Source organism: Eptatretus burgeri, chromosome 2, assembly GCF_056783735.1.
Source record: "Eptatretus burgeri isolate ZD-2024b chromosome 2, Ebu_testis_v1, whole genome shotgun sequence".
Classification (NCBI taxonomy): Eukaryota; Metazoa; Chordata; class Myxini; order Myxiniformes; family Myxinidae; genus Eptatretus; species Eptatretus burgeri.
Window position 1 is genome coordinate 159,709,688 of NC_140962.1, and position 23,104 is coordinate 159,732,791.

Sequence of the window (23,104 nt, forward strand, 5' to 3'; positions counted from 1 at the left end):
ATAAACATCTCACTGTGACAAACATGACACACGATAACCAATCTCAGATGGACAAGCATTAACCTTGTGACAACCACCGAGTGATACTGTTACCTTCCGAACCAGAGATCTTTTCTACCCTTTTAACCTTCCACCTGTGAGCTAACTCCAACATACCTATAACTGAAATAAAAATAATGAATTGTTATAATTTAAAAGGAAGAAGAATATCTTGTGGACGGAGAGGTGCGGTTCAATAATTATTCAGGAGCACAAGAAACGTACGACTCGCTGGGAACTACCTTGAGAGGATGGAGAGCTCGATGGCTCCGCCCCACGCGTCTTCCCTCATGATCCACCGGCAGTACTCTTTATTGGGCTTACCCAGGAGGGCTTCAGAGTACAGGTCACAATCGGCAGCGACGGCTTTCGCGATGATTCCACGTAGATCCCGCGAGCGCGTGGGGTTCACCTCACCACCGTCACAGTCGGTCACGTAACCGATGCTCGTGAACAAGCAAGAGTTGTCGGCCGGCACGACGCGCCGTTTCAGTATTTTGTGAACTGGGCCGTTTGTTTCTTGAGCGGCAACCGATGGGTCATCCTCCACAATGAGGGTGTCACCTGAAAAAGGTGCAAAATGCAAACGCACAAGAGATCCACATGCAGGAATTGCAACTATATGGTGATTGTAATACGAGTAAAATACATAACATCAATACAGAAAAATACAATAGAAATGGAAACAAACTGTACAAAGACTTGCTATCACAATAAAACATGCATGGCGAGAAATGGCAACTCTCCCCAACCCTCCCTTGTGTCTCTGTCATTCTTTCTTTCAACCATGTCAACGCTCATGGAGAAGTTGAACATCAAATGGATCAGGATGTAATGGAATGAAAACAACAGAAGAGAGAGAGAGAGGGACAAAATAAATCAAATCTTACATTCGGAGTGAGGGACAAAATAGAGGGAGATTGCGAAACACAAAGGATATGGGGAAGAATGAGGGCTGGGGAAGATTAGTGGGGGTGAACAATATGGATAGGGTCACAGACTCTCAATCACACAAATGGAAGAACGAAATGGAAGCTTGAAAAGATGAAGGCAATGGTGGAGAAAACAAACATTTAGAGATGTAGTTGGGGGATTTATCTGAGATGATGGAGAACAGCTATCTTGAAGACCTGGAGGGAAGAATGAGATTCTAGAGAATGCGGAAGTTGGTTCCACAGGTGGGACCAAAAACAAAAACAAAAGAGAAACAAACGAGAAGGGCAATCGGTGGAGCGCATGCATACCTCCACCACGCAATGCCTGATCTACGAGAACATATCAGGCCAGAAACATGTTTGGAATATCACGCTATATAGTGCTACATCGTTTTTGGCCCTATCTCTCAATGATGAAGAATCACTTAAAAAAATTAAATAACTCGTATCCAGATCCGGATCCGGATCTTCACCAAAATTGAATCAATTCTTCATTGCCACACACCCAACGTGTCCACCAAGTTTCATCCGGATCCATGTGCAATTTTTTGAGATGTCCTGCACACAAACAATCAAATGGACAAACAATCAAACAGACAGACAGAAAGGGGTGAAAACATAACCTCCTTCACCTTCAGTGGCCGAGGTAATGAGTAAAGGTGAGCAAAGAGCCTAGATTTTGTGAATTTCACCAGAAGGGAATTGATTGTGGACCATTCCACCCTGCAGATAAAAACATAGGGTGCGGGGATGTTGACAAACCATGGACGAACAGATGAGAAATCACTGTCTGATGGGCCCATTGACTCAGCTTCATCATGGGAGATTACAATAATTTTGAAAGCCTTGGTTTCCACAGCATCAAGCTGAGCGAGGTATGAGGCAGGGTTGCCAGCCAGAAGGGGAGAACAGTTCTCCATCAAGCTGAGGATGAAGGACTTGAAGGTGAATAGGAGTTCAGATGTGCAAAGGAGGCACTTTGCATGATGGAGGATGCCCAGTCGATGGCTTGCTTTTGAGGCCAACTTTTAAATGTGGTTTACCCAATAAAGACCATGGCTGAGAGCGAGACCCAATAGTTTGATTGACTGAAATTCATGAAGAGGATTGTTTTAAGAAAGTAGATTGGAGGGTTTGCCAGACGAACTATTCAGAGAGACATAGTGAGTGTGTGAGATTTGTCCGGATTGAAAGATGTATTCCAATTGTTTTATGAGTTTCTGATGTTGTCAAGAACTGAAGACAGGGAAGAGTCTGCAGCCTGCTTGTCTGAAGGATGACGGTATCATCAGCAAATAGATAAAAAGGGGTTTTCCAGAAAGTTAGAAAGATTAATGAAGACCACGAAAAGGACTGGGCTCAAAACACAGCCGTGGGAGCCTTAAGAGTGAGAGGTCATGAAGGGATTCCATTGAGAGCCACACGTTAGTTACGATAGTAGAGGAAGTCAGGAAGCCACGTGAGGGGTTGGCCTTGGACGGCATAGGTAGACAGTTTGGAGAGTAAGGCAGGATGCCAGACTGTATCAAAAGCACGAAATATGTCCAAAGAGATGATCCTGATCTCATGTCTGATATTGAGGGGCTCTTCCATTGTTGGGAGAGTAGAAGCAGAAATATCCAAACTAGAGTGACCAGATCTGAAACCAAATTGATGATCTGAAATGATGATCCATCGGAGAAAAGGAAGGATTTCATGTGGACTCCTGTTTTTGGTGGCGATACGTCAGCACACAACCAAACAGACCTTGAAGAAATAACATATACCACAAAGGGAAAAGTGAAAAGTGAAAATATCATGAAGCATGAGGAGAGACATGCCCATGGTACCTGAATTTATGTGCAGTTTTTGGAGGGTTTGTGAGGGGTCACGAAGATCCAATCCAGTTGGGGGAAAGCCCAATTTGATGCGCTGCCTGTAGCTGTCGATCCCGGTTAATTGGGTGAGCTGCGTTTGGAGCTCGCAGAGAGTGGAACAGGCTGTGAGTCCCAATACGGTTTGTGTGCCACCCTTGCTCTTACAGCGAAGCTTGAGCATGATTCTGTAATGGAACCCAAGGGAATGATAAAATCAAGAAATTATCAAATCAAATCACTGAGTGTAAATAGCATATCAAATCACTGAGTGTAAGTAACATAATAAATCACTAAGTATAAATAACATATCAAATCACCGAGTGTAAATAACATATCAAATCACTTAGTGTAAATAACATATATAATCACTGAGTGTAAATAACATATCAAATCACTGAGTGTAAATAACATATCAAATCACTTAGTGTAAATCTTATATATTATTTCCGAGTTTGTGGTTTCGTGTCGCGCTATCGTTGACTTTGTTCTGCGCTCGAGTAATGTGATATTCAGCTTACATTATCTCAAAGACCATATGAGGTGGAAGGTGCAAAAAAAAGTAAATAAAATGGTTCTGAAACAGTAAAATTGTATTCCACTTACTGCATTAAAGTAAAATTACTACTGATACTCTGCATCAGTTCCTTTATCAAACACACCCACCCCAACATGTCGCGCAGAGCGCGGGTTATGCTAGTAACATATCAAATCACTGAGTGTAAATAATATATCAAATCACCGAGTGTAAATAACGTATCAAATCACTGAGTATAAATAATTCAAATACATGTTTACTTTTCTTAATCAGTCATATATAATAGTCATGATCCCTCAAAAATTGAAAATTTTCATTTTTCCCTGAAACTCAGGTGAGGATTGCAAATATATGACAAGGTATACCACTTCAAATTGTTCACCATTGGAAAGAGCATATTCAAGTGTACAAAAGTGTGAAATATCAAAGTGGTATATTTTTTAAAATATATTTTCTATTTTTTTTTTAAACTGTTGTAAACACACTCGTGAATACATGAAGTGTGTGCATGGTGTGGGCACCATGGTGATCATGAATGATTAGTTCTATGATTCAAATTAATAATACAAAAATATATCACATACTGCAATAACAATGTAATAAAAGATTTCACGTAAATGATTTGAATAGGTCTTTGATCTGCTTTTCCAAGTCAGGTGCGAGCTTGCACTGCCTCCCAGATGACGTGAGGGGAGCATCAATAACTTTCCTCACATGGACCAAAGGAACCCAACAAATGTCCTCCCTTGAATGTAACTATATACACTGCTGACATCAGCAGATCAGCCACTATTCCTGAGTTCTATTTTTAGCCCCAGCCAGATGAGTTAAGCTCTTGCTATTTACAAATGGAAAACAAAGAATTACAAATTTCAAAGTATTGTGTTCATGGTATCCTCATAGATGATATGTATGTATATTGTATATACATGTGTACTACATGTAAAAGGACAGTTCATTAAATAGCACACACAATGCGCAAAGCACTGGCAGAACATCATTTATTCAAATATTTTTAAAATATTGATAGAAACATTACACCACATTGATATTTGACACTTTTGTAAACTTGAATATGCTCTTTCCAATGGTGAACAATTTGAAGTGGTATACCTTGTCATATATTTGCAATCCTCACCTGAATTTCGGGGAAAATGAAAATTTTCAATTTTTGAGGGATCATGACTGTATTATATATATGACTGATTAAGAAAAGTAAACATGTATTTGAATACTACTACCATACAATTATTACCTGAAAAAATTTCAAGCTTCTGGGATGGGTCAATAAAAATATATGGGGTCTCAAAGTTGGGTCTTCATACAAAACCAACATTTTTTTTCTGGATTTCAACTGGTCAGGTCATAAAAAATTAATAGAGGTATACTCCGTTTTATGTTTGTTTCTTACAGAGCAGTTATAGAAGAATAATCTCTGAAAATTTCAAGGCTCGAGCATTAATATTTAAAAAGTTGTGGGAGTTTAAAAGTAGCCGTTCATTTTGTGATGCTCGCAACGACCATAAAAATAGGGCCACAACCACATTTCCAACTCTCAATATCTCAGAGTTGACCGCATCTATGGACCTAAAATTTTACGCAGCTTCATTTTGATACCTGGGAACTATTTTTTGAAAGTTTAAGGTATATCTGAGGGGGTCAACTGGGAGGCCTCCGGTGATATGAGGTGGAATGACTGCATTGTTTTTATAGTCGGTTTAATTCTGCTCTGTATTTCCCCTTTCCCTATTGTGAATAAATACCCTGATTGTTCAATGTTTCAGCTCATTCGTGTCTATTCCTTCATTGACTTAGCGTGCTGCGTGTTGGGAATTAGCAAGGCTGTTGTGCCGTTGTAACAGGGTATTTGGGACCGACGGAACTCGGCGATAAAACCGCTCGGATCGCACACGGAACGAGCACGCCAATCAGCTCGTTCCGTACGGGTGGCGTCGAGGGTGAATTTCCCCGGTAGGTTGAACCACGTGGGTATTTAGGTAAATTGAAATTGGCAATCGACCCTACCCCACGTGGTCTGTCTATTGGCGAGTTCGGTCCAAAAAGGGACCCGTACTTTTCCGAAAAAGTACGATCTAAATTCCGGGCGATCGGTCAAGCCGACACTACTGCTCCGTCTGGTGGTCGTGCTCATGGCTGACGCCCGGCTCTGCAACAATATCAAAAAAATCAGTGTAAATAACATCAAATCAGTGAGTATAAATAACATCAAATCGCTGAGTGTAAATAACATCAAATCACTGAGTGTAAATAACATTGTTACGAATTTCGGTCCGCCCGGCGTGCGATCGGTCACGTAACTCAAATCGCGACCGCGTCGCCCACCGGAACGGACAATTCAGTTGTGACCCTCCTTGGAACTATCGCCAGGAGCTAGTCACGGGTGGGTCTTTCGAGCCCACCACAATCGTGCCAATCGGCCACCCACGCAGGATAGGGTGGTTCGCCAAACTCGACCTACCTAAGTACCTGCGCGGGTAGTTAACCGGGCGATCGTACCTCGCCGCTGGCCGGCCTAGGACACGAACCGCTTAAGCGGTCCGTTCCGTGCTTCAGTGATAATCGAGCGGTGTTATCGCCGGCTCCGACGAACATGATTATTTACCGGGTGCTTACACCCTTCTACCAATTCCCTCCGTGATGTAAGATGGAACTTTCAAACAAAGGAAAGGACGCAACGAAACAGGGAACAGTTCGACAAGCACATTTATTACGCACTCAGACAAGGCAAGCACGTATTCTCAGCCATACAGTAGGAATGCAATTTACAAGAAAGAGTTACAACCGAATAAAGCAATGTTTATTTACATGCACTTAAACAATTCTACTAACGGGACTCGGCGCCACAATACGCATTCAAAGAAAAAGCAAGAAAAGACCCCCTCATAGACAAGGGAGTCAGACTGGGCCCGTGGGCCTAATGCGCGTGGAACCTGGATGAGCGGCCAGGTCCACGAGACCGAAGGGTCTTACCCACACCCTTGTGGCGCGATGGCGGACAAGCCGCGATGTCAGCGTAGCTGCGCCTGGCTTCGTGCCCCTGGCGTGGTCGGTGAGCTCTCTCCGGCGCTCCCCGTCTGCCTTTTCCGTTGGCTTCGAGCTCCGTCTCCCGACTTGACTGCCCCGCTGACACTGCACTCGACTTGACTGCCCCGCCGACACTGCTGCTGCCACTCCACTGCTCCCACTTTTCTGCGCTCTCCAGACTGCTGATGAGACCCTCCAGACTGCTGTGTTGTGCTCGCGTTTATATAGGCTGAGGGAGGAGCGTTTATGCAAATTTCTGGATCACAGCGGGTTCGGAGGCGGGGCTATACCACCCGATGCTCGGTCGTTGGATGGATGAAAAGGGGGTGTGAAGCATTCCTGATCGGCTTTTCGAGGCGAAAGGAACACATTCACAACCCATGGTACGACGTGTGGTAGGAAGGCGGAGGTGGTGGGAGTTTGCAGCGGTGGTTTGGGAAGGGTGTTGGTGGTGGCGATTTGGTTGCTGGCGGGCATCGTTTGAGAATGGTGGTGAAGGGATGTTTGCGGGGTGGAGTTGTGGAGGTAAAGAGGCGAAGGTGGTGGCATTTGAGTTGTAGTTGGTTGGGGGCGTTGTTGGTGGTGGCGATTTGGTTGTTGGGGGATGATTGGTCTAAAATAATGTTAGAGAAAAGAAAAACGGCTAACTCAAAGGATCGCAGCCCGGTGAACACGGAAATTCCCTCGAAACAACGGTGGGGAAATCTAACTACACAGATACTTATCGTCATAACTGATCTAAGGACCCTTTATGGTGTATTGCGACTTTCCACAGCCGTAACACTACCCCCTCCCCTTTTTACAGACTCGTCCCGAGTCGTCGAATTTTCGTGTGCCATCATGTGTAAGTTCTCCCCTCGTACAGTTTATCTTCGGATCCCTGAGTGCGACATTCAGTGTATTCGTGTCCCCAAAATAAATAACCTACGGGCTGAGTAACTAACTAAACAAACCCACTCATACGGACGACTTAAATAAAATGCAGGCGCTAAGAGATACATGCCAGGGGCGCACTCATATACAACAGACAACTTAACAACTTAACCTTTTAATTTACACGAATCCATGGCCCAGGATCGATGGACTCTGCAAGAAAAACAACAGTCACAAGCAGGGGGCCAGGCTGCTCAAGCGCAGTCCAAGGCCTCCCCCCTTCTTAAAATCAATGCAGTGAACAAACAACCGGTGCATGAGCTGCGCAACGCAGTCTCCGTGCTGGCTCAAGCAGCACACGCAATAAACAGTGCACGGGCCGCCGGTGCAGGCCCGTGTTGCAGCTGCCATCAGGGCAGTCCCTGCAATTTGTGCGGTGATCCTGGCGCACATGGCAATGAACAAGGGTGGGGGGATGCAAAACAGAACGGGGTCAGTGGACATGGGCAATAGGCATGGATGGCAAAGGTGGGCAGGCAAAGCATGGCATGGCCGCTGTAGCAAAAACAGCCGGCAGATGAAGTGACCGGCACAGGCCTTGAAGCAAAAAACAGCCGGCAGACGATCGACAGGCACAGGCCTTGCAGCAAAAACACTAGCAGACGATCCGGCCAGCTCAGGCCTTGCAGTAACACAGCCAGCCGATGAAGTTGGCCAGCCTTTGCCTTTCAGTGGAGGTTGGTGGAGGGAGTGCGGTGGTGCTGGTCACTCAGAAGGCGGGCTCGGACCTACCTAACCGTCTCCCTCCCAACCTATCACCTTTGCCTGTCTCTGTCCATACCCACCCCTTAATTTGTAAAACCCAATTTAGCCTCAACTTATTTTTTTGTTTTTATTTTTATTTTTACTTCCCCCACTATAATTTTGTCTCCTAACCCCCTTTATCGTCCTTGTTCGACTAACCTATCGTCTCGTAGCCTACTCCCAACCCCTACGGTCCCTTCCTGGAGGGGAATAAGGGAGAGCTAGCGTCCTGTGTCGAGGCCCAACTCAAGCCTCAGGATGGCCTCCTCAGACTTCAGCGATCTTTACCCAAAGTGGGTCCAGCGGCCCACAACGAGAGTGAAGGGATGGATGGTGCAGAGGGGTAAACTTCCTATCTACCCTATCCATTTAACTGTTAAACTACAGTGGGGCTTTCAAACAAGTGCCTCTCGTTTAATCTACTGGGTCTATCAACCCAGATTCCCGTCGCCCGTGTTGGTGTCCTCGCAAATTTCGGGCCGCGCCCCCCCCCCCAATTTTCTTCGCGTGTCCTCACACGGCTTCGTGGCTGGGACGCGTGGCTCCCTTGGCAGGCACTACCCTCTGCCGATTCCCCAACGATGGCACCCTCGGGCACTACACTGCCTCCGAGCCTACCAGCTCCCTAAACACCGGGGAGTGCCCTCTCTGGCGACTCCCCTGAAACGCTCACGTGGCAGGCTGATGCCCCGGGCCCCTTTCCGAGGGTCACCCGTGCCCACGACACTGCCCACGCGGCCAATGGCGCCCCGGGCCCCGCATCAGGTCACCCGTGCCCACTACGCTATCCCAGCCCCCCATGGGCCCTTGGCCTACCGCGGCCGACTCGCCCGGTGCCCGGGGTACCCACTCAGCGATATTCACCTTTCGCAGCCACGCTCCCAGCCCGTCAACAGGGCTCCTGCACCCCTTCAAACAGGTTTCGAGCCTACATTCCCACCAACAGCAAAACGACTTCCATTTTGTCAATTTAACTAACCCACTAACTCACATTACACTGACCCCGGGGTCCTTTGGGTGGGAATCACTCCTCCCCCCAATCACTCATCGCACCATGCATTCCACAATCACTCCATTCACTCAGACCTGCTGGCCTCACTCACTCAACATGTTTCCATTCCCGCTCTTCAACTCACATTCCATCGCCGATTTCTGCCATTGTTCTATCTGCACCCCCCAACTAACTCATGCTCCCACGTCGTCCCTTACAATACAGCACGTTCCATTTAACCTACGTAGCTAAGCTACGTCCCCACTACACATCCACTGTCTGTCACTGTCCTCAAAATAATCCCATACTCCATTTCCCATCTTCCATCCTAAATCTAAACTGAAACCCTCTACCCAATCCATTCCACGGGCTCCATGAGGACTTACCCCTGCCCCATGAAGCCGGTCTAACTAACGATAACCCTACCCCCTAACTCGTGTCATCCTGTGCCCTGGACAGGGGTCTTCCAACACTTGCCCAGGGAATCTTGTTTACCCAAAGCGAGGCTTGCTTTTTATTTATTTTATGCGCGCGCTCCAGCGCAGCAACTCGCAACCTGCGCACCAGCGCGGCAATTCACAGCTGCGCACATTTGGCGTGACGTCATGGCGGCCGTTCGTGCTTTGCACACCTTCTCCCTCGTGGACGGTACCACCCGGCAAGGATTCAATCCCTCCCGCCGGATTCCAACCATGCGTGCAGCCATGACGTCACCCTGCGCATCAAAAACAAGCCTCGCGTTTCGAGGGGTTCCCCACACGAACACATGTGCTCTGCCGGTCGGAGCTTCACACACACGTTCGCGTGGAGAACCCGTCCGGTCCAAATCCGTTGTCCAGCCTACCTTTTGTCCATTCGCAGGATCGGCAACATCCACCGCTGGCGTTTCCGGACCGGGTTTCACTCCCGCAAGCGCGCACGTGGCGGTCTCGTGCGAAGCATGGCACGAACCTTGCGCTCGCTGCAGTGTAAACCCGGCGCGGTTCCCACAATAGCTACGGCCGCTATCCGGCCTTTGTCTTTCTGTCGCCGACGTCTCTGTCGCACTCTCGCGCTCAAGCTCCATTCCACACACGCACTCCTGTGTGTCACGAGACTCACACACCGCGCCATTACACTCACCCCGGGAGACGCAGCTGCATGTTCGCGCATGCCCACAGTCATCTCCCTTACACACAGCGACCTCACACACGCTGTCCCTCTCACACACAGTGCTTCTCTCACACATGGCGCGCTGGGAAGCACGCACTGCGGCACACTCGTGACCACACCACTCACAAACGGGGGCGCGCTCACACCTTTCACCACACACACCGGGACAACCACGCTGGGGAATCGGGTCACCTCTAGGGCTCCCGGGGCCTCCATACCTCCCAAGCTGCACGTGCACCCGTTCGCAGCACTCGCCCCCTCGAACTCGCTTGACATGACCGAACCCACCTGGTCGTGATCAGCTTCAAGGGAGAATAGAGTCTCCCTCCGTTCCCGAAGGAGGCTATCCAGCTGCTTGCACCGGGTCACAAGACAGTCCGCCAGCTCGCCCCCATTAAGCCTCGCTAACTCTGTGTGTGTTCTGTTTCTTTAACCCTGTCTTTATCATGCAGTCTCTCCTCTATTTTTTCTATCTCCCGCGTCTCTATACATTTTATTTCTATTGTCTCTTCGTGTCTATTAGTTTCTTCCTGGATCCTCGTCTCTGTTTCCTCCTTCGTTTTATTTAATTCATTCTCGACTCGGTCTATCGCCCGTGTCTCTGGCAATACTTCTACTTCCTTCTTTGTCTCTGTTGCTTCCCTCTTCGTCATTTTTATTTGTGTATCGTTTATTAGGGTTGGTCCCAATTGTTCCTTCATCCGACGAGTGGAGTCGATCCAGTCCTGCACCACCAACATTGCTCCTTGTGGTGATATCATACGTCCCACCTTATTGCGTTGTTCTACTTCCTGGCTCCTTTTGAGTCGTTCCTCCTCTCGGAACTTTTTGAGTTGTTCGTTCTCTTTCCGGAGTTTGTCAATCTCCGTGGACGCCAATTCTGCTTCCTCCTCGAATTGGTTAATTTCAAATTCGTGCAGTTTTTGTTTTCTCTTCCACTGTTCTCTCGTTCTTCCCTCTCCAATCTCATCGTTTCTTTCAATTGACCTAGTTATTTTTTCCCGTTTCGTTCGTTGTTCGTTCTCCATTTCCTCGCACTCCAGCCTCGCCTTTTCTTTCAATTGGTCAACCTCAAATTGATGTTCTTTTTGTTTTCTATTCCACTGTTCCTCTCGTTCTTCCTTCTCCAATCTCGTTGTCTCCTTCAATTGACTGATTTCTCCTTCCTGCTTCATTCCTTGCTCCTTCACTTTCTCCTCGTACTCCAACCTATTTTTTTTCCTTTTGTTGTTCAGTTTCAAATTCATACTCTTTTTGTTTTCTATTCCACCATCTTTCTTGTTCCTCATTCTGCAATCTGGTTATTTCCTTCAATTGACTGACTTCTTTCTCCGGTCTCATTCCTTGTTGTTTCAGTACTTTCTTGTTCCTCATTCTGCAATCTCGTTGTTTCCTTCAATTGGCTGATTTCCTTCTCCTGTTTCATTCCCTGTTCTTTGTGTTTTTTATTCCACTGTCTTTCTTGTTCCGCATTCTGCAATTGACTGATTTCTTTCCCATGTCTCATTCCTTGTTCTTTCAGTACTCTTTCTTGTTCCTCATTCTGCAATCTCGTTATTTCCTTCAATTGACTGATTTCTTTCTCCTGTCTCATTCGTTCTTCCATCATTACTCTTTCTTGCATCTCATTCTTTAATCTGGCCTTCGCTTCCAGCTGTTCGATCTGTACAGTGTGGTTCCTTAACGTTTCATTCTTTGCTGTCGTTCTTTCTTCTTTCACCATCCTCAACTCGTTTGTAATTCCGTCTCTTTGTTTTGGTGTTTCTGTAACTCAGAAGGTTTCTTTTCTAATTCTTTTCTCATTTCCGCACACTCCGACCTTGCTTTGGCTTCTAACTGTTCAATCCAAACAGTGTGGTTCCTTGACATTTCATTTTTTGCTGTCGTTCTTTCTTCTTTCCCCATCCTCAACTCGTTTTGTAATTCCGTCTCTTTGTTTTGGTGTTTCTGCAACTCAGAAGCTTTCTTTTCTCATTTCCGCACACTCCGACCTTGCTTTTCTCTCTTTGGTTTCGTGTTCCAGTTTTTCATAAACTTTTTTCCATTTTTTCTCTCTCTCTCCATCCCTTTCCTTGCACATCGCATCCCCTCCCTTTTCCTGCTCATCTCCGCATACTCCAACCTTGCCTTTCTCTTTAGGTGTTCCTGATATTCCTGTCATCTTTTTACCTTCTCGTACTTCAACCTTGTTTCTTCCTTTAGTTGTTTTAATTCCAAATAGTGTTTCCGTTTTTCTTCTTCTAACTTTGTTTTCCATTCCTCCTCCAATTGTGTCCGAAGCCCGCCAATGTCCGCCTGCCATGACCACGTGGTTTGAAGCGGTGACTGAAAGCACTCGCCTCGTGTCGTGCCGTTCGTTGCGCCATTAATAGCGGCCTGCTCACGATAAGGGAAATGTGTTACGAATTTCGGTCCGCCCGGCGTGCGATCGGTCACGTAACTCAAAGCGCGACCGCGTCGCCCACCGGAACGGACAATTCAGTCGTGACCCTCCTTGGAACTATCGCCAGGAGCTAGTCACGGGTGGGTCTTTCGACCCCACCACAATCGTGCCAATCAGCCAGCCACGCAGGATAGGGTTGTTCGCCAAACTCGACCTACCTAAGTACCTGCACAGGTAGTTAACCGGGCGATCGTACCTCGCTGCTGGCCAGCCTAGGACACGAACCGCTTAAGCGGTCCGTTTCGTGCTTCAGTGATAACCGAGCGGTGTTATCGCTGGCCCCGACAGACGTGATTATTTACCGGGTGCTTACACCCTTCTACCAATTCCTTCCGTGATGTAAGATGGAACTTTCAAACAAAGGAAAGGACGCAACGAAATGGGGAACAGTTCGACAAGCACATTTATTTCGCACTCAGACAAGGCAAGCAAATATTCACAGCCATACATTAGGAATGCAATTCACAAGCAAGAGTTACAACCGAATAAAGCAATGTTTATTTACATGCACTGAAACAATTCTACTAACGGGACTCGGCGCCACAACATGCATTCAAAGAATAAGCAAGAAAAGACCCCCTCATTACATAGACAAGGGAGTCAGACTGGGCCCGTGGGCCTAATGCACGTGGAACCTGGATGAGCGGCCAGGTCCACGAGACCGAAGGGTCTTACCCGCGCCCTCATGGCGCGATGGCGGACAAGCCGCGATGTCAGCGTAGCTGCGCCTGGCTTCGTGCCCCTGGCGTGGTTGGTGAGCTCTCTCTCCGGCGCTCCCCGTCTGCCTTTCCAGTCAGCTTCAAGCTCCGTCTCACGACTTGACTGCCCGCCGACACTGCACTCGACTTGAATGCCCCGCCGGCACTGCTGCTACCACTCCGCTGCACCTACTTTTCCGCGCTATCCAGACCCTCCAGACTGCCACTCTTCTGCCGCGAGCTGCATTGTGCTCGCGTTTATATAGGCCGAGGGAGGAGCGTCTATGCAAATTTCTGGATCACAGCGGGTTCGGAGGCGGGGCTATACCACCCGATGCTCAGTCATTGGATGGATGAAAAGGGGGCGTGAAGCATTCCTGATCCGCTTTTCGAGGCGAAAGGAATGCATTCACAACCCATGGTACGACGTGTGGTAGAAAGGTGGAGGTGGTGGGAGTTTGCTGCGGTGGTTTGGGAAGGATGTTGGTGGTGGCAATTTGGTTGCTGGCGGGCGTCGTTTGAGAATGGCGGTGAAGGGATGTTTGCGGGGTGGAGTTATGGAGGTAAAGAGGCAAAGGTGGTGGCGATTTGGTTGTTGGGGGATGATTGGTCCAAAATAATGTTAGAGAATAGAAAAAAGGCTAACTCAAAGGATCGCAGCCCGGTGAACACGGAAATTCCCTCTAAACAACGGTGGGGAAATCTAACTACACAGATACTTATTGTCATAACTGATTTCAGGACCCTTTATGGTGTATTGCGAATTTCCACAGCCGTAACAATATCAAATCACTTCGTGTAAATAACATATCAAATCACTTAGTGTAAATAACATATCAAATCACTGAGTGTAAATAACATATCAAATCACTGAGTGTAAATAACATCAAATCACTGAGTATAAATAACATATCAAATCACTGAGTGTAAATAACAGTGTTGTGGATTTCAGAATCGGATATGACTGATGCACACCATTCAGGTCCTCAGACAGTTATTTCCATAAATGCATGTCCAGGATAGACCCATCCCCATATCTGGTGGGATTCTAACTTTGATGCATTGAGAAGGGTACAAAATAGATTCCCTTTCTTATGGGATGGCCTTTTTCTCTTTACGACAGACACATTCATGCACGTGAGATAGCCGCTAGCCCAATGGAGGCTCGTCCACCCCCTTTCCATCAGGACACATTGGCTTGGAGGTGGATGATATCGTTACACTTTGGACTTACAGGACATTTCATTAAGCACACCGCGAGCTTTTCCTGAGGAGTTATTCTGACGGTCAAATACGGCTGTGGATCATTTACCTCACCCACCTATCTTTCACCGACGTTCAACACCCACGTCTTTCCATCCACGTTCGACACCCCGTTCGGCAGCTCTCTGGATGCTGGCTGGCTCTTGTTCGGATCAGGCTGAACGGAGAGGTGATGGTTGTTATTGGTGATGGTGATGGTCGTTTTGTGAATGCTTCACTTTATCAATCGTTAACTCTGACAAATGGCTGTTTTCTGCGTTCGTCCAGAACCCAAAACGGCATTGTCAGCCAGACCTGGTTTATTTTTTGGAAGTTGCATCTCGCTCTGGTAAGGAAGGGATGATCGCGAAGTTGACATTTGGGCACGTGCAACGATGCACCAATAGGCAAGCTGGATTTGGCTGAAGTCTGCTCGATGCTCCGCCCAGATTGGTCGCCTATAAAAAGGACGGGAGGACCGTCGTTCAGAGAGTTGGTTAGAGCCCCTGACAGCTGGACAGTTCCTTTCAGCTGGAAATGATGTGCAGTTGGTGACGCTTGGACCGTTCATTTTGGTTCTGCTCGGTACCTGCTCTTGACATACCTGATTCTTGGTGTCCCTGGTTCCTGGGGGTGACGACGTGACGTCGATTGGTGTTCGAGCTTGTTCGCGTGTGGGTGCACAGTGAGGCAGGGCACTGGCAGAGGACCAAGGCACGCTCACACATTTTGGGACATTTATTTGGACGCACGACAACTTCTGCCTTGGTAAGCCGAGACCGGATTTCTTCCCCCCTGAATGATCTGCTGGGTACCCTTGTCTCGTGTTTAACCGTTAAGCAAGGCATAGTCATAAGCATCTGCTCTTTGTCTGTTTTTCTATCAATGCCTGTTTAATTCATTATTTGTTTGAGATTATTTTGTTTGATTTGACTTTTTTTTTTTTTTTTTTTTGTATACCTTGGTCGAGGCTCGTATGAGAGCTAACACACAACTCACAGCAAGGAGGCATGAGACAAGAGGGGCGGGAGTGGAAGGGACAAAACAGTGGGGAACAGACACATTAGGTGAACTGTGGAAGGGAGAGGGATGGGGATGGGACGGGGAACATGGCGAAGAGAAGATGGACATTTCAGGGACTTTCAGGAAGGAAAGTTCAGAACTTTCAGACTTCATCTTTTTACATCACAAGGAAATAAAAAGTTCTTCAGGTTATTACTTTTTCTTATCAATAAATTCGTTGTTGACGTTTCAACCTGTCCGTGCTTGTCCTTTCCTTCCACTGATCCAGCATTGTCCGAACCTAGATAGACTGGGAGGTAGTTCCCAAACTAATTAACCTGTCATAGTCGGCACGCACCAGTGGTAAACGCTCGGCCACCCTAATGAAGATCTCATCAAGATAAGATTGGTGCATCCCTGATGGCGCGCTCTTCATTCAGGAAGTCACGTGACCAATTAAACGGCAAATTAGACGGTGGACATTGGAACTCGTGGTTAACTGATTGGCGTTCGTGGTTGTAAAGCAACCCACCGTACCACGAACTTAATTGAGAGCGGTGGCCCCAGGTCCGGTTCTTCTGAGGAGAAACGAGGATTAACCCCCTCATAATACACTTGATACCCGTGGTGGTCAGGCCAGCTGTCCAGCCAATGGGTGTAAAGCTGTGGGATGGCGTCAGGACAGCTGAAAAAAAAACCCATGGGATGGACGGACAACCTATTACTATAGTCCCCTCTGGTTAACCGAGTCAGGGACGAACCAACACCGACCTTCAATGCCAGCCAAATAGACCCAATGTTTCCAGCAACGCACCTCCTTCAGAGTCAGGCATGCAGATCATGGACGCCAGGTGCGCACACCATCTACCACATGCACACATCAAAACGAGGTGCAGACACCATTACCACCATCAATTACAGATGGTCACACAAAAAGCGAGGTGCACACATCAGGAATGGTGCATGTGTACCATCACTGCCAGGTGCGCACATCAACCGTCGAATCACAAGATGCACACGCCATCAACACCAGGTGTGCACGCCATCAACACCAGGTGTGCAAGCCATCAACACCAGGTGTGCAAGCCATCAACACCAGGTGTGCACGCCATCAACACCTGGTGTGCACGCCATCAACACCAGGTGTGCACGCCATCAACACCTGGTGTGCACGCCATCAACACCAGGTGTGCACGCCATCAACACCTGGTGTGCACGCCATCAACACCTGGTGTGCACGCCATCAACACCTGGTGTGCACGCCATCAACACCTGGTGTGCACGCCATCAACACCTGGTGTGCACGCCATCAACACCTGGTGTGCACGCCATCAACACCTGGTGTGCACGCCATCAACACCTGGTGTGAACGCCATCAACACCTGGTGTGCACGCCATCAACACCTGGTGTGCACGCCATCAACACCAGGTGTGCACGCCATCAACACCCGCCGCAATGCACTGTCCTGCTTCGGAACGGAGGGAAACTGACACGAGAGAGGTCGCGACCGTAGGGATCTGTCGCAAGCACAGGGATCTCTCCCCCCCCCACCACCACCACAAAGGTAATCACGTTCACATTGCTCCCTCATTTACCCAGCACGAGTAGGTAGAGCACGACCCCGCTCCACGCACGCCAAGTACCTTGCACTGCCTGTGCTCTCACGTCGGCGAAAGCGCAACGACGAACGCGGTGCCGATCCCTCGCTGAAACGTCACTGATGCGCACTGCCGTACGTGATGACGTCATTCGACGGTGAATGAAATTATTTAAACGTATTCACACACTTTCCGAACATATAAAATATGTTTTAATAAATCTAATTACATTTTGTACACAGTCCTAGACTAACATCTTTTTTGAAAGCAAATGAGATTGTTTTAATCGGTTCGTGTTCTCGGGGTGTGTATCAACGTCAATTAGTTCAGATGGTGCTCCGTCCCCTTCTTGGATCTCAAGAAATCGCTTTTTAAAACTAAAATAACTTCATCATGTCCCAACTGGTTCTTAGTCTCTCAAAAATAACCGGTGTGCGCGGGAAGGACGCGCAATCGTCTTGTGGTTAAAAAAGATAAATATCACCGTCCATTGGGTGTGTTCACACAGCGAGCCCTGCCGAGCCAGACGTTCCTCATCGTTAAATAACGGGTTACAATGGAATACTTGATTGAGTGCGAAAACTACATGGCGAGTGTTCTACAAGAAACCTGGGAACTGAACACGGCCCAAGGCCGGAGTAGTGCGTGTGGTAAATGGTGTGGTAAAACCATGTAAACGGTGTGGTAAACTGTGTGGTAAAACCATGTAAACGGTGTGGTAAAACCATGTAAACGGTGTGGTAAACTGTGTGGTAAAACCATGTAAACGGTGTGGTCACGCGTGTGGTAAAGCGTGCAGTAAAACCATATAAACGGTGTGGTCAATTGTGTGGTAAAGCGTGCAGTAAAACCAGGTAAACGGTGTGGTCAATTGTGTGGTAAACTGTGTGCTAATACCATGTAAACGGTGTGGTCAATTGTGTGATAAAGGGTGCAGTAAAACCAGGTAAACGGTGTGGTAAACTGTGTGGTAAAACCAGGTAAACGGTGTGGTCAATTGTGTGGTAAAGCGTGCAGTAAAACCATGTAAACGGTGTGGTCAATTGTGTGGTAAAGCGTGCAGTAAAACCATGTAAACGGTGTGGTCAATTGTGTGGTAAAACCAGGTAAACGGTGTGGTCAATTGTGTGGTAAACTGTGTGGTAAAACCATGTAAACGGTGTGGTCAATTGTGTGGTAAAGCGTGCAGTAAAACCAGGTAAACGGTGTGGTCAATTGTGTGGTAAACTGTGGTAAAACCATGTAAACGGTGTGGTCAATTGTGTGGTAAAGCGTGCAGTAAAACCATGTAAACGGTGTGGTAAAACCATGTAAACGGTGTGGTAAAACCAGGTAAACGGTGTGGTAAAACCACGTAAATGGTGTGGTCAATTGTGTGGTAAAGCGTGCAGTAAAACCATGTAAACGGTGTGGTAAAACCATGTAAACGGTGTGGTAAAACCATGTAAATGGTGTGGTAAACTGTGCGGTAAAACCATGTAAATGGTGTGGTAAAACCATGTAAATGGTGTGGTAAAACCAGGTAAACGGTGTGGTAAAACCATGTAAATGGTGTGGTAAAACCAGGTAAACTGTGTGGTAAAACCATGTAAACGGTGTGGTCAATTGTGTGGTAAAGTGTGCAGTAAAACCTGGTAAACGGTGTGGTAAAACCATGTAAATGGTGTGGTAAACTGTGCGGTAAAACCAGGTAAACGGTGTGGTAAAACCATGTAAACGGTGTGGTCAATTGTGTGGTAAAACCATGTAAACGGTGTGGTAAAGCATGTGGTAAAACCATGTAAACGGTGTGGTAAAGCGTGTGGTAAACTGTGTGCTAAAACCATGTAAACGGTGTGGTAAAACCATGTAAATGGTGTGGTCACTTGTGTGGTAAAACCATGTAACCATTGTGGTAAACGGTGTGGTAAAACCATATAAACGGTGTGGTAAAACCATGTAAACGGTGTGGTAAAGCATGCAGTAAAACCATGTAAACGGTGTGGTCAATTGTGTGGTAAAACCATGTAAACGGTGTGGTAAAACCATGTAAACGGTGTGATCAATTGTGTGGTAAAGCGTGCAGTAAAACCATGTAAATGGTGTGGTAAAACCACGTAAACGGTGTGGTAAACTGTGTGGTAAAACCATGTAAACGGTGTGGTCAATTGTGTGGTAAAACCATGTAAATGGTGTAGTAAAGCGTGTGCTAAAACCATGTAAACGGTGTGGTAAATGGTGTGGTAAAACCATGTAAATGGTGTGGTCACTTGTGTGGTAAAGCGTGTGGTAAAACCATGTAACCATTGTGGTAAACGGTGTGGTAAAACCATATAAACGGTGTGGTAAAACCATGTAAACAGTGTGGTCAATTGTGTGGTAAAACCATGTAAACGGTGTGGTAAAGCATGTGGTAAAACCATGTAAACGGTGTGGTAAAGCGTGTGGTAAACTGTGTGCTAAAACCATGTAAACGGTGTGGTAAAACCATGTAAATGGTGTGGTCACTTGTGTGGTAAAACCATGTAACCATTGTGGTAAACGGTGTGGTAAAACCATATAAACGGTGTGGTAAAACCATGTAAACGGTGTGGTAAAGCATGCAGTAAAACCATGTAAACGGTGTGGTCAATTGTGTGGTAAAACCATGTATACGGTGTGGTAAAACCAGGTAAACGGTGTGGTAAAACCATGTAAACGGTGTGATCAATTGTGTGGTAAAGCGTGCAGTAAAACCATGTAAACGGTGTGGTAAAACCATGTAAACGGTGTGATCAATTGTGTGGTAAAGCGTGCAGTAAAACCATGTAAATGGTGTGGTAAAACCACGTAAACGGTGTGGTAAACTGTGTGGTAAAACCATGTAAACGGTGTGGTCAATTGTGTGGTAAAACCATGTAAATGGTGTAGTAAAGCGTGTGCTAAAACCATGTAAACGGTGTGGTAAATGGTGTGGTAAAACCATGTAAATGGTGTGGTCACTTGTGTGGTAAAGCGTGTGGTAAAACCATGTAACCATTGTGGTAAACGGTGTGGTAAAACCATATAAACGGTGTGGTAAAACCATGTAAACAGTGTGGTAAAGCATGCAGTAAAACCATGTAAACGGTGTGGTAAAGCATGCAGTAAAACCATGTAAACGGTGTGGTCAATTGTGTGGTAAAACCATGTATACGGTGTGGTAAAACCAGGTAAACGGTGTGGTAAAACCATGTAAACGGTGTGATCAATTGTGTGGTAAAGCGTGCAGTAAAACCATGTAAACGGTGTGGTAAAACCATGTAAACGGTGTGATCAATTGTGTGGTAAAGCGTGCAGTAAAACCATGTAAATGGTGTGGTAAAACCACGTAAACTGTGTGGTAAAACCATGTAAATGGTGTGGTCAATTGTGTGGTAAAACCATGTAAATGGTGTGGTAAAGCGTGTGCTAAAACCATGTAAACGGTGTGGTAAATGGTGTGGTAAAACCATGTAAATGGTGTGGTCACTTGTGTGGTAAAGCGTGTGGTAAAACCATGTAACCATTGTGGTAAACGGTGTGGTAAAGCATGCAGTAAAACCATGTAAACGGTGTGGTCAATTGTGTGGTAAAGCGTGCAGTAAAACCATGTATACGGTGTGGTAAACTGTGTGGTAAAACCAGGTAAACGGTGTGGTAAAACCATGTAAACGGTGTGGTCAATTGTGTGGTAAAGCATGCAGTAAAACCATGTAAATGGTGTGGTAAAACCATGTAAACGGTGTGGTCACTTGTGTGGTAAAGCATGTGGAAAAACCATGTAAACGGTGTGGTAAACGGTGTAATATAGCATGTGCTAAAACCATGGAAACGGTGTGGTACATGGTGTGATAAAGCATGTGGTGACACCATGTAAACGGTGTGGTCAATTGTGTGGTAAACGGTGTGATATAGCGTGTGGTAAAACCATGTAAACGGTGTTGTAAATTGTGTGGTCAACGGTGTGATATAGCGTGTGGTAACACCATGTAAACGGTGTGGTAAACTGTGTGGTAAAACCATGTAAACGGTGTTGTAAATTGTGTGGTAAACGGTGTGATATAGCGTGTGGTAAAACCATGTAAACGGTGTGGTAAATTGTGTGGTAAACGGTGTGGTATAGCGTATGGTGTGGTATAGTGTGTGGTCAAACCATGTAAACGGTGTGGTAAACGGTGTGGTATGGCATGTGATAAAACCATGTAAACGGTGTGGTATCGCGTATGGTGTGGTATAGCGTGTGGTAAATTGTGTGCTAAATGGTGTGGTATAGCGCATGGTAAATGGTGTGGTATAGCGTGTGGTCAAACCATGTAAACGGTGTGGTAAATGGTGTGCTATAGTGTGTGGTCAAACCATGTAAACGGTGTGGTAAATGGTGTGCTAGAGCGTGTGGTAAATGGTGTGCTATAGCGTGTGGTCAAACCATGTAAACAGTGTGATAAATTGTGTGGTAAACAGTGTGCTTCTCTTGTGAACATCACACACTCAGCACAGTATTCATTGTCCGTCCTGCAAGAATCCCGCCTCCCATCTTTCTCGGCTTCACGCTGTGGAAACCAAGGCATTTCAGATCATCGGCATCTCCCGCGATGAGGCTGAGTCTTTGGGCCTCTCACTCTCTCACCGCAGGCAGGTCAGTGGTCTTTCTGTCTTCTATTGTCTCCTCCCCGTTCTTCTTCCGTCCCCACCCCCCTCCCCCCTCCCTGCTCTCTCTGCGATTTGGCCCCACCATATTTCCGCAGGGCTTTGAAGGTCCGCCAACAACCCCCTTCTGGGAAAACTACCAAAATAACGAATCGCTGCTCACCTTCACTCTTTCATTCCTCTTTTTTTTCCTGCCTTTGGAATAAACTCCCTCACTCTGTTCAATCCCATTCTTCCCTCCAGGCCTTCAAAACAACTGTTCACCACCAGCTATCATCCCCCATCTAAATCCTCGATCTTTTGTACCCCCGTTAATCGACCCAAGCCCACCTCCTTCAAATTCCCTACTTTCCTTCCTGAAAGTCCCTGTCATGTCCATCTTGTATACCCCGTGATCCCCGCCACATCCCTCTCCCTTCCACAGATCTCCTATTGTCTTTGTTCCCCATTGTTTTGTGCTTCCCTCTCCCACTGTCTTGTCTCCTGCCTTGTTATTTGTTTCTGTGTATTAGCACTGACCCGAGCCTCGACTTGAACAAAAAAAACAATTCAAGAATGTGATTACCTCACTCCCCAGCCAAGGTAGATCGAGGTAATCTTTTCACCCCTGTTTCTTACTTGGTGAAATCATTTTGCCAAGTTCTGTGTGTTGGTCTGTTTGTCTGTCTGTCTTCCAGGTGAGCTTATGGGATAGCTCGTCGTCTGTCCATCTGTCCGTCCCCACATACTTGCAACTTTTCTCAAACTTCACAAACGATTTCGATGAAACGTGACCACAACCTTCATCACCCGTGATGAACCGAGGTTTGTTCACGACATTGAAAAAAACATCCACAGGTATTTACTTTCTTCTCCGTTACGTATTTGTGGCTCATCCATGCCTAGCATTGGTTCCCTGGTGATCTTATGCCGCCGCTACCAGGTGAGCGCCCAGGGGTATTGCCCCGATGTTTACCCTGCGCTTGCGAAGCGAAAAGCGAGGTTAAGCGATCGGTGGCGTACGCACGTATGATGGTGTACGTCGTACTGTTACGAATCTGGCAGCCATGTGCACACAACAGCCAGATCCTATAGATCAGTAAAATCGGTAAGTACGTGTTTCTAGTTAGGGTCCCATCCCTAGTCTAATGGGAATTAAATGTTCGTGTGCTGCAGAGTTATTTTGATAGTTAGGATTTTTACATCACCAACAACAATGCCCATCTTCGCTCTTACAACAACAACACTATGGACCATTCCCCGCACAATGGCGTGTCAAATACAT

The 23,104-nt window shown here is 46.8% G+C and overlaps 1 protein-coding gene across 4 annotated transcripts; it reads right to left on the reverse strand.

Moving 5' to 3' along the window:
* Positions 1-277: 277 nt before the first annotated feature.
* YOD1 (YOD1 deubiquitinase) lies at positions 278-17,385 on the reverse strand. 4 transcript variants are annotated; one of them, XM_085871855.1, is made up of 3 exons: positions 17,260-17,385; positions 2,804-3,015; positions 278-603 (listed from the first exon to the last, which is right to left on the reverse strand). In XM_085871855.1, the coding sequence occupies exons 2-3, from the start codon at positions 3,009-3,011 to the stop codon at positions 278-280; spliced, it is 534 nt and encodes a 177-aa protein (XP_085727981.1). In that variant the 5' UTR covers positions 3,012-3,015; positions 17,260-17,385. The 4 variants fall into 4 exon arrangements, with proteins under 4 accessions (XP_085727981.1, XP_085727982.1, XP_085727983.1 ...); XM_085871856.1 differs by having other exon boundaries at positions 17,212-17,360; XM_085871857.1 differs by lacking the exon at positions 17,260-17,385 and adding an exon at positions 14,693-15,540.
* Between the last annotated feature and the right edge of the window lie 5,719 nt (positions 17,386-23,104).